Source organism: Psittacula echo (assembly GCF_963264785.1).
Source record: "Psittacula echo genome assembly, chromosome: 16".
NCBI lineage: Eukaryota > Metazoa > Chordata > Aves > Psittaciformes > Psittacidae > Psittacula > Psittacula echo.
This window is the reverse complement of record NC_137752.1, coordinates 809,217-824,645: the sequence shown is the minus strand read 5'-3', so window position 1 is coordinate 824,645 and position 15,429 is coordinate 809,217. Positions and strand designations below refer to the sequence as shown.

Sequence of the window (15,429 nt, the reverse complement as noted above, 5' to 3'; positions counted from 1 at the left end):
CAGCCAATGCGGAGAGGGCTGCGGATACGATGTACTCACTTACATGAAGCAAAAAAACCCCAAACAAAAAAGCGAGGGAAAAAATAGGGAAAATGGACTTAAAACAAGAAACCACAAGAAGTCTGTAATTGCTACAGTTATAATATATGTATATGTGAGTGAGGCTATTTATACAGTGTATATATCTACAGTACATACATGTATACACACGCACATACGTGTCAGCTGAAGCCAGCCCACGCTCGCCCAGCACTGATGGGGCCAGCACCAGCTCCTGAGCCGCGGTCCCGTGTCTTGGGCCCAGCACGGGCGCTGTGTAGGGCTGGGGCTCCCTGCACCCATGGGTGCTGGGGGATGCTCAGGAGGCCTCAGCACCCGCAGGGGTGGCCCTGGACTCACTGGGTTGGGGTTCAGGCTCAGCTGAGACGTGCACACACACAAGAAGGCAGCGAGGAGCATCCAGGGTGCAGGCGGAGGCTGCGGGGCTGCTCTTTGAGCTATCTTTAGAAAATTAAAGATTGTCCCACCAACGAGAAGGAATTACCAAAAATAAAATTTCAGCAATAGATCACCCCTCAAACCAGATGTCTGCTGGAGATCTGGTTAAATCACAGTCCTACCTCCCTAGCGAATCATGTGCCTCTTTTAACCACGTATCACCTCCTCAAACAAGCCTGGAGAATATCAATCATTAATAAGATGAGGACAAAACAAAAAGCCCAAAGTGAAAGAGAATACAAATGAAAGACTCAAACTCATGCACAAGCACGCTGCTTAAGGCTTCTGTGGCAGATGTGGCTGGACGGATGCACAAAAGCTTTTCCTGCTGCCAGGGCTGGTGGTGTTGGGGGGCTCTGGGAGCTGATCACATGCATCCAGGACCCTCTGACAACCTGTGTGGCTGCTGGGGGCACCAAATGGGCTTTATGAAAGCAACAGGGTCACACTGAGCTACAGCGACACGAGGGCTCCTCGGCCCAGGACAATGCACAGCCCTTCCCAGTGCAGGACCTGAGGCTGTGCTCTGCTCCAGTGGGGAAACTGAGGCACGGAGACACCACCCCCCCCCCACAACCCACAGAGCCTCCCCTTTGCACCACGGGACTGGCTGAGGACACCCCTTGCTCATCACGTCGTCACGTCAAATGCTAAATGGGATGTGATGGGACAGGATGGCACGGCATGAAATGGAACAGGATGGGATGGCATGGCATGGGAGCTCCCGCTCTGCAGCCTGGCAGTGCCCAGGGCTGCAGCCATCCAGACCTCAGCCTTGCAAAGCCACCAGAGCCCAGCACCAACCAGCCCCCCCCAAGCCCTCCATCAGAAAGCAGCGGTTCCACCCCACAGAACCGCGGGTTGATTCCAGCACAGGGAGCGCCGGCCCTTTCACAACCCCCCCTCAGCCTCCCTGCCCAGCGAGCTCCAGGCTCCTTCCCACTGCTGAGAGCGGGGCTGGGGGCTGCAGTGGCTCTGGGCTCCCACCTCCCCATGCCTGCGCCAGCCCAATGCTGGCACGGAGCCGCCTGCTCGCGTTCCCTGGCACCTGCTGCATGTTCCTGCCTCTCGCTGCCTGTTCCTGCCTCTCACTGCCTGTTCCTGCCTCTCGCTTGGTTTTCTTGGCAAATCCCTGCAGGGTGAAGCTGTTTAATAATATTTTTGGCTGCGCGCAGGCTGCTGGAGGAGCGCAGCCAAGCACGAACCCAGCCCAGCACCACCCCAGCCCAAACCTGGCTGCACTGGGGTCACTGCTTCGGGCCAGGCTGAGGGCAGGCGACGACCCAACATCCTGAGTTTCTTTAGCAATGAGATGGGCTGCTCCGCTGCAGGGATGGAGCTGCCGGGGGGGTGACAACCGCGTCTCCCCAAAACCAGAGGTGGGAGCTGCTCCATCCCCCTCCGGCACAAAGAGGTTTGAAGAGACAGCTACAAACCCACAGGGAGCAAGAAGAGAAATACCTCTGGGACCTAACACTGCTGCTGTAAAGCACAGAAGATACAAAAGTGAGGGGAAGCCCTTGGCCAACCACAGGCACCTCGTTCTCGGCTCCGAGCACCCCTCGCTGTGCTGGGACAGCCAGTCCTGCCAAGGGGGGAAACCCCGACATCCCTCATCACTTGCTCTGCTGGGTTTTGCTCCCTGGCTGACCTCTCTCTAGGGAATCCCATCCCACGGGGTGTGGGCACATTCCTGGGACTGTGTCCCTAATTCCCATCTCCCTGCTGTCACACCAAGCCTCAAGGGAAGGACCGCAAAGAAGCCAAGGTGCTGCTGGTGCTCTCAGCATCCCAGACGGGCTGGGGATGGGCATGGGCTGCTCCTGCATCCCCATCCATTCGGGAACTCTCAGCCCCACAAATAAAGGAGAATCAGGGCAGGGAGAACCCAGGTCTTGCTTCACCACTAACGAAAAGCCACAGTTACTGGCACTCCCACTAACGGTTGTTTGCAGTGTTTTGCAGAGCTGCTGAATCAACAGGAGCAGGCTCCTGGGTGAGCTGGAACCCCTGCGCAAGGGGAGGGCTTGTGCGAGGCCAGGGCTCAGGGTGTTTCTCTGAGCCCACCCCACCAGCTGGAAATGCCCCTCAAACCTCACGAGACCAGGTCAGGACCCAAAGCTCAAGGAGAAGCCGTTGCTGACACCAGCTCCTGCTGCTCCAATGCAACAGCCCATGAAATCAAGCGTGGTTCCAGCAGGACAGGCTGTACCCAGCCTCAGGAGCAGGGCCATGCCAGATACTGGATGCACTGCTGAGGGCTGGGGTCCAGCAAGACCCTTGTGAGCTGGGGAAGGGTGATGCCACGTCCCTGGCAGCCTTAAAGCATGTGCTGCAGCCAGCTCATGTCCATGGGGGCAGCTCCACACCGGCACAGAGGCATCTTTGGGAAGGGCAGTGATGCCCGGCTGCCCTGGGGACAGCAAAAAGGGGTTTTTCAGGTGCTGGTGCCAGGGGACCCTCTGCAGGGCAGGTGAGAGGGAGTCACCATGTTACTGGGGAGGGATCCAGCTCAATCCCAAATCCTCTGCTCCCACCTGGAAGAAGAAGGCTCTTTGCAGCCCTGGGTGACCCACATGGGGCAGGGCCAGGCTGGCTCTGCCCTGTGAAGGAGCCCCCAACACTGCTGCCACCAGGTACAGACCAAAAATCAAATTCTTTTTTGTGTTTTCTCTTTTTTTTCTTCTCTTTGTCAAAAGCTTCATCCTCCGAACAGAGCCAGCATCACCCGGCAAGTCCAACCGCTCCCCTCGCTGCCTGGGGCTGGGTGTCCCCACGTCCCCGTCCCGCCCGGGGGGTGATGCTCACCCCGATCCAGAGCTGCCGGGGTGGCGGGTGACAAGCTCCGTCCACTCCCACTTGTCCACACATAGCACAGGGAACCAGCGAGCAGGTCTGGAGATGCAGCAGTGACAGCAAATGGAGCAGGGTGAAGGCGACGAGAAGGCGAGGACGGCGGCGGGGGGGTCCCCGGCTCAGACAGTGCCTCCAGTGCCGGGGGGATGAGGCGAGGATGGGCTGGGCAAGGGGAGCAGAGGAAGGGGCCCATGGGACCCCGGCCGGACGAGGGACTGACCCGGCAGCAGTTCTCTAAGTCATTTGGTGAGGTGCTTCCAGCATTTCCATCAAGAAGGTGTCGATCGGTGTGTCGCCTATTAGCTTGAAGAAGAAGAGGTGCTCCAGGCATTTGAGGCCGATGGACCGGAGGGCTGGGAGACGCAGCAGGAGCTTGGCGAACCTGGGGGCAAGAGAAATGACCTGATCACACATCCCATCCACACCCCTGCTCCTGCCCTGACCCACAAAGCTTCCCTGGGTGCTCCTGCTCAGCAGGGCTGGGGGTCAGGCACAGCCTCTTCTGTCACCAAAGCCGTGGAGCTACACCCAGAGCTGTGCAGAGGAATCATGAGTTATGTCCCCAGCCTTGAAGAGCAGGTCCCCACAGTGGGTACTGACAATGTGCTGAGAGCTGAGCTGGAAGAGTCCAGTAAGAAATGAAAGGCCATCCCTGGGCTGGGGAGCACCACTGGCATCTTCATGCATGGGTATGACCACTCAGTGAGCACCCTGAGATGCTCATGGGGTCCCACATCGCCTGCCTGCACCCTGCCCGCATCCTGCCTGCACACAGCCCTGGTGCAAGCGCTCTCAACATGGGAAAAGGCTCTTTAATGGCCAGGAGTGTGTGTTTGTTTTTAGTGCTGCACAACCAGGGCTTGAACATCAGCAAAGGCTGAGGCAGCGCAGGGAGAAGGGGCTCTCCAGCACACACACACACACACACACACGGAGTTATTCCATGCGTGCATGCTTCTCTCTCCCCATTTTTTTGCTGAGCTGGCGAGAACGGTGGGAGCGGCGCCAGGAAAAACAGCTCAGCCCTACCATCCCATTCAGGAAGTTTCGCTTTAAACCAAACCAGATGATGGCTCCAGCCCTGGGACGCAGTTAACTGTGAGATAACCGGCCCACAGCACACCCTGCCAGGGCTGCAGCCAGAGGGGAGGAACAGCCCCATTCCCTGCGGCTGTCAGGCATCACCCCAAGCCTTCCCCATGGTGCAGGGGGGCACGGCTGGGCTGTTCCTTGGAATGACTCCATCTCCCTGCTGCAGAGAGGTTCCCTTGTGATGTCTACACAGTGCTCACCAGCTCTCCACGGCCAGGACCAGGCTGCAGCCCCACACCAAAGGGCACCTGAAGCGGTGGGAGCCAAGCTCTGCCTGCAGTGAGGAGCAGGGCACCCACACCCCCCCCACCAGGCGTTTGCTCAAGCACAGGAAGAACTTGTTTCCAGCCCCAGATGGGGATCACATCGTGCCGTGAGACCAGGAGGATGGACAGAGCTCCCTAGAGCTTCCTTCAGCTCTTGTGCAACCCTGGACTCCCAGCCCACAAGTTAACCCTCCCGAGGCACCTGGGCTCATTGCACCATTGCCCCGCACTGCAAAAGAGATGGAGTTAAGGTCAGCAGTGCCCAGCCATGGCTCTCAGGACAGCCCTAAGCATGCAGAAGCTTTTAAGGCACCAGAGAAGGGTGCTGAGGATCACACAAGTCCCCAGACCAAGGTCTTTCAAAGCCAGTGAGAGATCAAACTCCAGAGCCTCTGGTGGGGGTACCAGACCCAAAATACAACCTTACACATCACTGACCATCGGGGCAGAGCCCTGCGGACCTGCCTTTGAGCGGCGGCTCAGCAGCTCTGCTGTCGCGCACAGGTTTGGTGGATGAGGAGCAGGCTGTCCCCGTGCCAGCCCCCTCCCAGGCTGCAGCACCGAGCAGCAGCGTGCGAGGGCAGCACGGCTCAGCAGCGCCTGTGCAGCGCCAGAGCTCATCCCAACAGGGAACTAACCCAGGAGGGCTGCTGGCCACGATTCCCAAGGCGGCTCTCCCGGGGCCAGGTAGGGCTGGCTGCTCACTGAGCCCCATGGGGAGCAGAGCTCCTCTGCACCTCCACAGCAGCCAAGCCCGGGTCTGGATTTGTTTAGGAACAGCAATTTAATAACGCTCTTGGAAGAGGAGTTGGCCTGAGGTGCACACAAACCCTGGAGAGGAGAGGTAACGGCCCCTGCTCTGTGCTCATCCCCCACCTCCCCTCCTCAGCACGTCAAACACATTCTAACTCCCTGCCACAAGCCAGCCATGAACATCCAGAAAGTCCCTCAGCAACCCTCTTTATCATCCACCAGCACACTGGTACCCAAACAGGGGAGAAAATAAGACCAATATCCCTTCTGATGACGTGATGTGCCCACTGCATCCACTGCTGTAAAAGCATCCTTTCCTCCACTGAATCACCCAGACCAGGACTGCAGGTGAGATGTGAATCCCAGTTGCGTGTTGCTTTTCCTGGTATTCCCACCTCGGCAGCAACACGCACAAGCAGCGGTTTCCAGTGCTCTGCCTGGGTTCTCAAGTGACTGTCAGTAACTTAACTGGCAGCTGCCAGCTTCAAGCTGTAACTGGGAAAATGCGCCCACTCAGCTCCAGAGCAGTCCAGGAAAGCATTCCTAATTCCCCCTCCCATTCCCAGCTGGATTGGGGGAGGCGGGGAGAAGAGAAAAGAGCATCAATTGAGGCTTTCACTTCCCAGCAATGATGCTCATCTGCCACCGAAAATTAACTCCATGTGCTTCTGATTTTCACTGTGGTTTGTGCTCCGGGGTTGCCAAAAGGGAAATGATGCCCCTTCCCCCTGCTGCAGGGGCTCCCAGGGCTCAGCACCGACCTCATCCCGGCTGCATGTGCTGGCATAGAGACCCCTCTGCACTCAAAGGGGGCTGTCCAAGGACCTTCACAGCTGAAGCAGGTAGAAATGAGCAGTATTCCCTGCGGAGAAATGCTCACTCCCAGGAGACCTGGGAACAGAGAGCCCTGACTGGAGGGACCCAGCACCCACATGGAGGTGCAGTGACCCTGTGGATGGCTCTGAGACCCTGCCCTGGCCTGCAGCACCCTTTGCACCACAGTAACTCACCTCCCGGGCTGGTCGGGGTACTTGTGTTTGCAGTAAGCCTCCAGCGATGCGTACACCTTCTCCCGTAACGCCTCCACCTCAGCCGGGTTGGAGAGACCTTTCGAGTCTGAAAGGCAATGGAAGGACCATCAGCCAAAACCTTCCAGGCAGGCAGGGACCCCCCCTGTGCTCCCTCCATCCCTCCCGGCACCACCAGAGCAGGGCACGGTGTGGATACAGGGTCCCAACCCCAGGTATCTGTGGCTCTACCCAGCACCTCTCCTGGAGCATTCAAGCCCTGACAGGTTTGCCCTGTGACTACAGCTCTGTTTTACCCCACCTCACACCCTGACCCCAACCGTTCTGGCTCATTCCAGCAGTCACAGACCCTCATTTGAAGGGATTAAGCCCTGTCCTTGTGGGATTTCTCCCTCCAAGGCACTGTGGCAGGGCTGAACCAAGAGTCGCTGCTTGGTGGGTCCCCCCGGGGCTGGTTTTAGTAGGGTGAAAGGGACAATCGAGCCATTGATATCCCCGAGCTCACACGCCATGGGAACCTCTCCAGATTCCCCTTCTTTTACCATATACGGCTAATCCCAAATTACAGACAATAAATTACTGCTGATTACAGGGAGGGGATGATAAAAAAAAGCCAAGCAGAAAAACAACCCAGAATGAGCACCAAACCTGGGGCAGGGCCTGGCCCGGGGCCGGTGGGAAAGGACACAGCAGGAGCCGTGCTGGGGCACAGACCATGCTCCTGTGAGGGCAGGGAGGGAAGGGAAGGGGTGGCTGCATGTGGAGGTCTGTGCTCGGTTGCTGTCTGCTTTTGCTCTGGGCTGACCCTCTCTAAAGCACAGAGGCCCCCAGGAGAGCTGCACAGGCACCTGTGGACTGGCAGCTTTGCTCCCCAAAACCCCAGGGATGAGCCCTGGCACTGAACCTTCTCCTTGCCAAGGGTCGGGGGGAAGAGAGCAGGAGCAGCGCGATGGCTCCTGGAGTGTGCAAACCGAAGCAATCTGCAGACAGAAACTCAAGTTCTGGTGTGTTTTATGAGCATATTTCATGGCTTTCACCCTCTCCAGGTCTTCAGAGGACTCTTCCAGAAACACAGTTAATAAAAGCCCTTGGATGACGAGGCTGGGAAACCGGACAATAATGTTCATGCTCTAACTTCGCTCTAATCCACACTTTTCTCCTAAAGGAGATCTACGTTCATTTTTTCTCCTATTCAGGGACAATTCCCTGAAGCACCAGAACTTTGTTTTTACAGAACCGCTGTAAATCTGAAAATGGGCAGAGTGTGATGTGGGCCGAGCCAAAGCCCCTCAAGCTCAGCAGAGAGCTCGGCTCCAACAACAGCATTCACCATCCCCTTGGACGATCACAGCCAGGTCCCGGCCAAGGCTGAGCCCTGCATAGGGAATATTCTGGATCATGAAACTGAGCAGCCCTCTGTGAGGGGAGAACATCCCTTGGGAAGGGAGGCCTGGAGAGCAACACAGGGCATGGACCCAGACCCATCCCTGGCCTCCAAGGGATGTGCTTGTAAGGTGGCAAACACACGTGCAGCTCTTAACTCGACCTGCATCCTTCTTGCCCTGCCCTTGTGAGTTGGGTACCCTTAGTTATTTGCAATGGAGCTTTACAGATAAGAAAGGGAGCCAAAAGGATGCAGCATCAGCCAGGTCTGGAGAGAAGGTAACGCATGTACCGGGGTTGAAGAGGACAATGGCTCGCAGGCAGCCTAGCTCTGTCTTGTCCATCTGCATGTCTCGCATTTTTGACACGAGTTCTGTCAGTACTCTGCAAAGGACACAGAAACCACAGGCATCAGCGTTGGAATGGAATGGAAACACTCAGGTGAGAGCCAGCGTTGCCCCTGGGGCACGGGCAGTGAGGCTAGAGGACAGCGCTCGCTTAGACCAGCCCAGGAGATGCCCTCATTGTCCTCCTGGATCAAAACCAGATCATTAGGGACATCAATAGCTCCTGTGAGACACATCAGGGACCACAAAAGCAGCTTCAGCATTCACCGAGGCTCTGGCACCTGAGAGATGCCTAAAAATAAGCAATAATAATAAAGACCCCAACAGGTATCTAAAAGCAATTTCCTCTGCAGGAATATTTATTGCTCCCTTTGCTCTTGCTGCAGGTGCCAGTCGTGAAATATTTTCCATGGATTGCCCAGATTTTCCTGTTGGATCCTGCAGTGAAGTCACGGTCCTGCACTTGTGACCTCACAGGAAACAAATGATGTCACCAGCTCTGAACAACAATTTCCTCACAAAGCAAAGGCATGAAGGTGATTCCAGGTGGTCCCTGGCAGCCTGGCTTTAGAGCCCTTTTCCCACAGCACGAGATTAAAGAGCCCTCGGGACACGCATGTGGAACCTGCGGGTACTTCTGGTGCTTTCTCACTGTGAAAATGAAGTCACGTCTTGGTCCAATTAAAGATGAAAAGAACTAAGGGAGTGGCCTTCCCGTAACAGCAGAAGGCATCTGGACCCCATGAAAGGGGCTTTGGTTTGCACTGGGCAGCCTTCTCCCTGCCTATTTCGGGCTGTTGGTTTCTGCAGGCTTAAGCGGAGGGATTTAATGTTGCCTACAGCAAAGACCACGACACTGTGTCCATGCACCCTATGGGATGGACACAGCTCAGCCAACGCATCCCCATCAGACCCCTCAAGCAGGCTGCAACGCAGGGAACGGAGCAGCCTGGCGTGGGGATGGGAATGTCTGGGAAGGTGCATGCCTGGTGCCCGTCCCTCTGCCCACCTATCGAAGATGGCCCCGACGCCGGCGCTGTGCGCGCTGTTCCGGTGCACGTGCAGCCCGGTGGCAAGCAGGATCCCGTCTTTCACGGCTATGGAGCGGTGGGAGAAGGAGGCGATGAGGAGCTCGTTCCACCCTGGGAGGAGAAAACAACCAAGGCCGCGGGTTAGAGCCATGGGGTGCTCAGTGGGATCGGGAACCAGCAATGTCACCTCCCTGGCGCTAGAAGGAAACTGCTCAAGACCCGCCTGCCTTTGCTGGATGGTGATGGGAAGGGAGTGGGAGCCACCCCTTTCTTGGATGTCAGGGAAGGAAAAAAACATTAAGGCACAAATGCACTAAAAATACACGGCTAATAAGGGAAGCAGCTTCCTCTATAAACCTCACAGGCACCACAGCAAACAGCTCTGCCCTGCTCCTCTCACTGTAAGCCCTGCGCTCCCCTCCACCCTGCACACCTCTGAGCAGCTCAAGCCCTGTTAATGCTTTGTGTCGCTACTGGGCTCACCATCAGGCCATAACGGGCACACAAGTTCAGGGTCCATTAAACCAGGACCATGAAAACTCTGATTGCAGGTTTGTTGCTTCTGCCATATAGATATGGGCAGGGATCACCTCTCCTTTCTCCTGCTGCTGTACAGGGATGTTCCACATCCACAACTGCTCCACTAACAGCTTTCCTAGCTGCTTGGGAATCAGCTTTTGTCTCATTAGTTACTGGACATGGTACTTCAGGAGATGGGAAAACACATCCTTTGAGCCCAGACACCACGGGAGTGGTTGGCGCTTGTTACAAATGGGGAAGGGAGATGTGACCTCCCTTCCCACCATCCAGCTCTCTGCCTAATTTAACACTTCCTCATTCCCACCTGAGTTCAAGAATGCCTGAAACAAACCCTTAACAAAATAAATGCTGCAAAGTTTGAAGGCTGGAAATTTTGGTGACTTTCACCCATGTTCAGTGGGACAAGAGGGGTCTTCTGCATCTGAAGATGCTCTGGGGTCCAGAAATATCAGGACATTGAATTGTGTTTTCTTTCCCATGTTGGAGAAGCAAAACAACAACATCCTTCACCTCCTCTCCTGCCACAGCCACGTCTTCTCTCACTGACTGGACTGAGCACAAGGTCCCCCGTGCTGTATTTACCTCCTGCAGCAGAGATGGGCCGTGCCATGAGGAATGTTGACAAGGAATAAAGTTCACTCTTTCCTAAGTGGCCACAGGATGTTTCCACCCCGGTCACGGGAACATTCACTTGGCGATGCTGGGTGAGGCCTGGCGCCCGCAGGGGGATTGCAACACTGTGGAACCCAACGGCACAGAGGAGGGGACGCGGGGCTGCACCCGGACTGCAGAGCTCTGTGGTTGAAGAGCACCTCCCAGAGCCAGACCCACAGAAAGGGGCTGTGGGGCCACCCACCAGACCCACAGCAACTCCAACCAATAGGAACCAGGGCTGGTTCATGTCCCTGGGTCACAACACCCCTGGATCACAGCATCCCTCCATGGCACCAGCTCTCTCAGCTCTGCCCTGACTCCCAGGCATCAACCATCACCCTCCTGCCGCAGCTCCTCACAGCCCCAGCGGTGCCGAATCCAGCCTCCTGCTTGCCAAGGATACATGGAAGCAGTGAGGCTGCACGGAGCTGCCAGCATCTGTGCTGGGCTTATTCCAGCTACAGAGCACTGGATTAATCAGCATCCTTCAGCTGAATTATGCCCATTTAGAGCTGGGATGTTTCAGCTGGAATGGGGAACCTATTTCTACCCAGTGCTTTCACCAGAGCATCCCCAAAGAGCTGACAGCGTAGAGGCAAGCAGGAAAAATCAGGGATAACCACAGGCAGCAAATCCAAGTTAGGAATCAAACAAATCTACCCAAAGGGGTTTGCATTTCAGGCCAAGCTCTGGAGAAGCAGAGCAGATGCCTTTGACTCTCATCAAACAAGGTGCCTGCAGCCTCTGGGGATACTCTGGCTCCTGTGGAGCAGGAAAGGCACCTGGCAGCGCAGTGACCATTGTGTGAATCCATCCCACTCCCAAGTTTCCCCACCAGCCCTATAAAATGAACTGCAGCTGCAGATGTGGCGCTCAGCATCCTTTGCCAGCCTGGCCTCAATGCACAGAAAACATCAGGTTATTCCTGTCTCAGCCACAGCAAGCTTGGAAAAAAGAAATCCAGGGAAAAGAGGCTTTGGAAGCTGGTTCCCTTCTCCTCCAAAAAGCTCAGAGAGGGAAGATTCTTGAATGATTCAGGATGAGAGGAAGGCTGCTGCTGGCCCATGTAGACTCACACTCTGCTTAGCTCTGCCTCCAGGGATGCTGGAGCTGAGCCTCATGATGCTCTCAGCTACATTTAATACTTCAATATTTCATGGGCAGCTGCTCTTCGAGGCCACTCACCCCATGCAATAATAGATGGAGCCCCTGGTTACCTGGGAGGGGGTCATCTGAGGCCCCGGCAGCAATGCCTGGAGCAGAGAGCCCATCAGAGCCACCCCAGCTCAGTGCCTCCTGGCCATGGAGTCAGAGCCATCACAAGACCTGGGATGGGGTCTGCAGCCCCTTCTCCTCCTGCCCCATGGAAGCAGCTTCATCCATCCTCTTTTCTTCCTCTTTAAGGGAGCACCAAGCCAAAGCCATTTTAATGACTTATCTGCTGATTGGAGCTCTGCAAAGGGCTTCATGCCTAAAACACAGCCTCATCGAGCTCTGCTCTTGGTTTCCTGCCCTCCCTGGTCTGTGTGTACAACCTGCCAGCAGCAGGAGCCTGCATTTACTCCATGGGAGAAGACCCTTTCTGCAGTGAACTGCTTTTCACCTCCCAAAGCCCTGCTCCTGCAGACCCCCTGCAGCACAAGGGAATTCAAAATAAACCCAGAGAACTGCATTTTCATCGTGGTGGGTGGGAGAAGCGATGCCTCCCTCTCCCCTTCCTGCTTTTAATTATGATCAAACATTCTGGTCTGACGAGATCTCATGGAGACCCCGAGCACACTTGGGCTTTCAAGCCCAGCCTGGGAGGAAGGCAGCGTGTGGCTGCCGTGGTTTAACCACCCTGTGCACATCCTGAGCTCCTCACCCATCCGAGATGAAGCCAGGCCATTCTTCAGCTGATTGGCAGCTGTGCAACATTCTGGATCCCATTCAGCAACATGTCCCTTGGGGCTTTTAAAATCCTATTTAGCAATTGCATTATCAGAGCCTGTTACTCAGAATCACTAATGGCTTTCAAGTGGCTGGGACCTAAATCTAAGTGTGATCCCATCCCTGGTGAGAAGCAGCATTCCTGCATCCCGGAGCCCCACGGGGACACTTCCCACTCACCTGCTCTGAGCAAGATGACCTGGTCATCCAGGGGCAGCTCCGAGAAGTGGGGGATCCTCTTGGCCCACTCCACCAGGGTGAAGAGCTGTTTGTCTGCTGCCTGGCATATGTTTGTCACCGGGTCATTGGGCTGCCAAGGAAAGGAGATTAAAAAGTTGGGAGAGGGCAGAGCAAGGAGAAGAGAGGCTGGAGGAACAGCTGAAGGGGTTTGCTGCTTTCCTGATGCAGGGAAGGACCCCAAGGTGGATGTTATCAGGAGGTAACTTGGCTTCTCCACCAGCACCAGGAGTGCAGAGACCCAACACCCATCACACTGACTGATGGACCGAGTGAGCTCCAGCCTGGGGAAGGGCAGGCTCCCCGAGCCAGCATCTCCTGCTGCATAAACCAGCACTGGGGCAGGGGGGCATTGCAGAAAAACAGAGAAAACCCCTCTCCTTTGAAATATTATCCTGTAACAAACCCCATCTGCTCTCAAGGAGGACAGTCAGCCTAAACACACCAAATCCCTGTTTAAAGGAACTGCTAACAGCTCAAGTGGGCTCGTGATTAGGAACTGGAAGAGCCTGTCTAAGCCTGGTCAAGACAGACCTCGATAGTACGAGTGTGTATATAGGGTTTACCTCTCTGAACAGGGATGTATGAGCCCCTCCACACGTCCCACTGTAATCCCTGCTGATACCTAGCAGCTTTGATTGTACCAGTATTTTTCTTCCATGTCCTTAAAAGAGCAGTTTCCCAAGCAGAGCAGGAGTGTTTACTTCACCCCTGGATTGCAGGGGAAGGGTGTGAATTTGGAGGCAGAGCAGACACGAACATCGGGGTAACCTCTCGCTCCTGCGAGCCATGGCTCCATTGGGATGAGGCTGTTCCTCATCCGGAGCTGGCTGCGCCCCAGGAACACCCCCCAGGCTGGGCAGACCACGCTGCTGACTCCCATTCCAGCCCCTCCGCTGTTCCCTGGCAGTAAACACAAACCCCGGGCCTCAGTGGCCAACATCTCCCATTCTCTGGGCTTAAAATACCCAGGGTCTGGCAGCTGAGGGGCACCCGCCCGTGGAGCCTCTTCACCTGTTCCAGGCAGAGATGGATGGGGACGGGCTCGGGTTCAGCAGCGCAGCCCAGGAGCATCGCTACCGAGATCATCCCTCCTGCTCCACCCGGCTCCAGCAGCTCCCCGAAGGGCGCAAGGGCAGGGGGGTGTCCCTTGAGGGAGCTGGGTATTCCCTGGGAAGGGGATGTGAGCAGGGACTGGGCTTTTCCATGGGAGAGGGAGATGAGGTGGGATTGCCACTCGACAACAGGAAAACCTTCAACTGGGTGCAATTAGAGCTTTGTAGGGTTAAGTGTTTCGCTAGAAACAGGGAATGTAAGCATTCAGAGGCATCTGCAGGAAGGGTGAAGAAAGGGACACCCATGGCCAGGCTATAGGAACATGACTGACCTCAATTCATCCAAGCTTAGTCAGCAGCCAGGTGGAGAACCCAGTGTCCTGGCTCCCATGGGATGGAGACATGAATTATGGAGACCCCATTCTCCAGCAGAACCTGACCATGGGGCAACAAGAGCCTGCACACCCCATGAAAGGGTTATTTTAGGGGTGTTGGATGCTTTTGCCAAAGCTTTGATCAGGGGCTGCCTCTCGCAGGTTGTCCCTGTCTCTAGGGCTCACGGCAGGCAGGTTGCTCATCACTGTTCTGCGGGCAGCACACGCTGTACCTGGCCTCCGTGCTCCGTGCAAAGCCCCAGTGAGGGGCCCAGCCTTTAATTACACCTCGGATGGCAGCTCCTGGAACCACCTCGGTGCTTCCTGGAAGAGCTTAATCACTGCAGCTAGGAGGCAGCTGAAAGTGTCATCGCCGAGAGGGCCCTGCCTGGTTCCAGCAGGGATCTGCACCGCAGCGCTGGAAACCCTCCCCGTGCACTGTAAGCAAAACCCTCCTGCAGTAAATAGCAAGGGCACGGTGCCGGAGTGTGACCGGATGAAAGGACACGCAGGCACCTGATCCCACTGGAAAACCGGAGCTTGGAGACATCTTCCCGAAAAGGGTGACTTGAAACCAAACGTTCAAAGGCCAGTTAAGAGCTAATGGGGATAAGAGCTCTCAGTTACAGGCTTTGCCTTTCGGTGGCAGAAGCCCATCAGAGGTGGTGCTTAATGCGGCAGGAGCCTTGCTCCGCAGCTGCTGGAATAGGGGGGAACCCATCCTCACACCCACTGTGCTGCCCAGGACAGGCACCTGCTGAGGGTGAGGCCGGCTCTCCAGGGATGGGGATCACACAGGGTGGAGGAATCCTACAGCCCTGCTCATCCACAGCTCACAGGACCCTCCCTGAGGGTCCACCCCTTCACCATGGTCAGCAGCGCAACCATCAGCTCTTTGCGGCAGCTGAAGAGCTTTTATCAGGGGCTCACAGGTGCAGTTACTTGGAGTGAGTGTTTCAGTGATTGATGGTCACCAAAACACCTGGTACCCTCCCACCACCTGAGGCAGGAGGAGAGCAATTTGCAGCAGCAGATCTCTCTGTCTTAGCTCCTTTCTGCCTGGCTCAGTGTCCAGCCCTGTCTGTGCCACTCACAAGGACCACAACCCACTGAACTCCCCATTCTCAAACCTCCATCTATTCAAACCATGAATGTACCTCATCCTCTCTGCTATCTATCAAGGTGTTGGGATAGAGGTCCCCTCCCTGCTCCCATGCTCAGCCTCAGAGCAGCAGCCTTCATCAGCAGTGTGCTTGGATACCCGGGCTGCCGGACAGCTCACGGGCTGCAGACCCCCTGACCCCCACTCTGACGAACCCTGAGTTCTGTGCTGAAGCCCCACACTGGGATGGAAGGAGCTGGTGCCAGTGCCAGCCTGGCCAAGGA

General features: G+C 56.0%; 1 protein-coding gene across 1 annotated transcript in view; it reads right to left on the bottom strand.

Moving 5' to 3' along the window:
* Window positions 1-3,472: 3,472 nt before the first annotated feature.
* RXRA (retinoid X receptor alpha) overlaps window positions 3,473-15,429 on the bottom strand; it is a gene marked incomplete at its 5' end in the record, with an annotated part of 86,743 nt that continues 74,786 nt past the window's right edge. Inside the window, 5 exons of the mRNA XM_080630609.1 lie at window positions 3,473-3,736; window positions 6,476-6,581; window positions 8,169-8,260; window positions 9,233-9,365; window positions 12,558-12,687. Coding sequence (XP_080486735.1) covers window positions 3,589-3,736; window positions 6,476-6,581; window positions 8,169-8,260; window positions 9,233-9,365; window positions 12,558-12,687 — 609 coding nt within the window. The 3' untranslated portion in view covers window positions 3,473-3,588. The remainder of the gene's footprint in view (window positions 3,737-6,475; window positions 6,582-8,168; window positions 8,261-9,232; window positions 9,366-12,557; window positions 12,688-15,429) is intronic.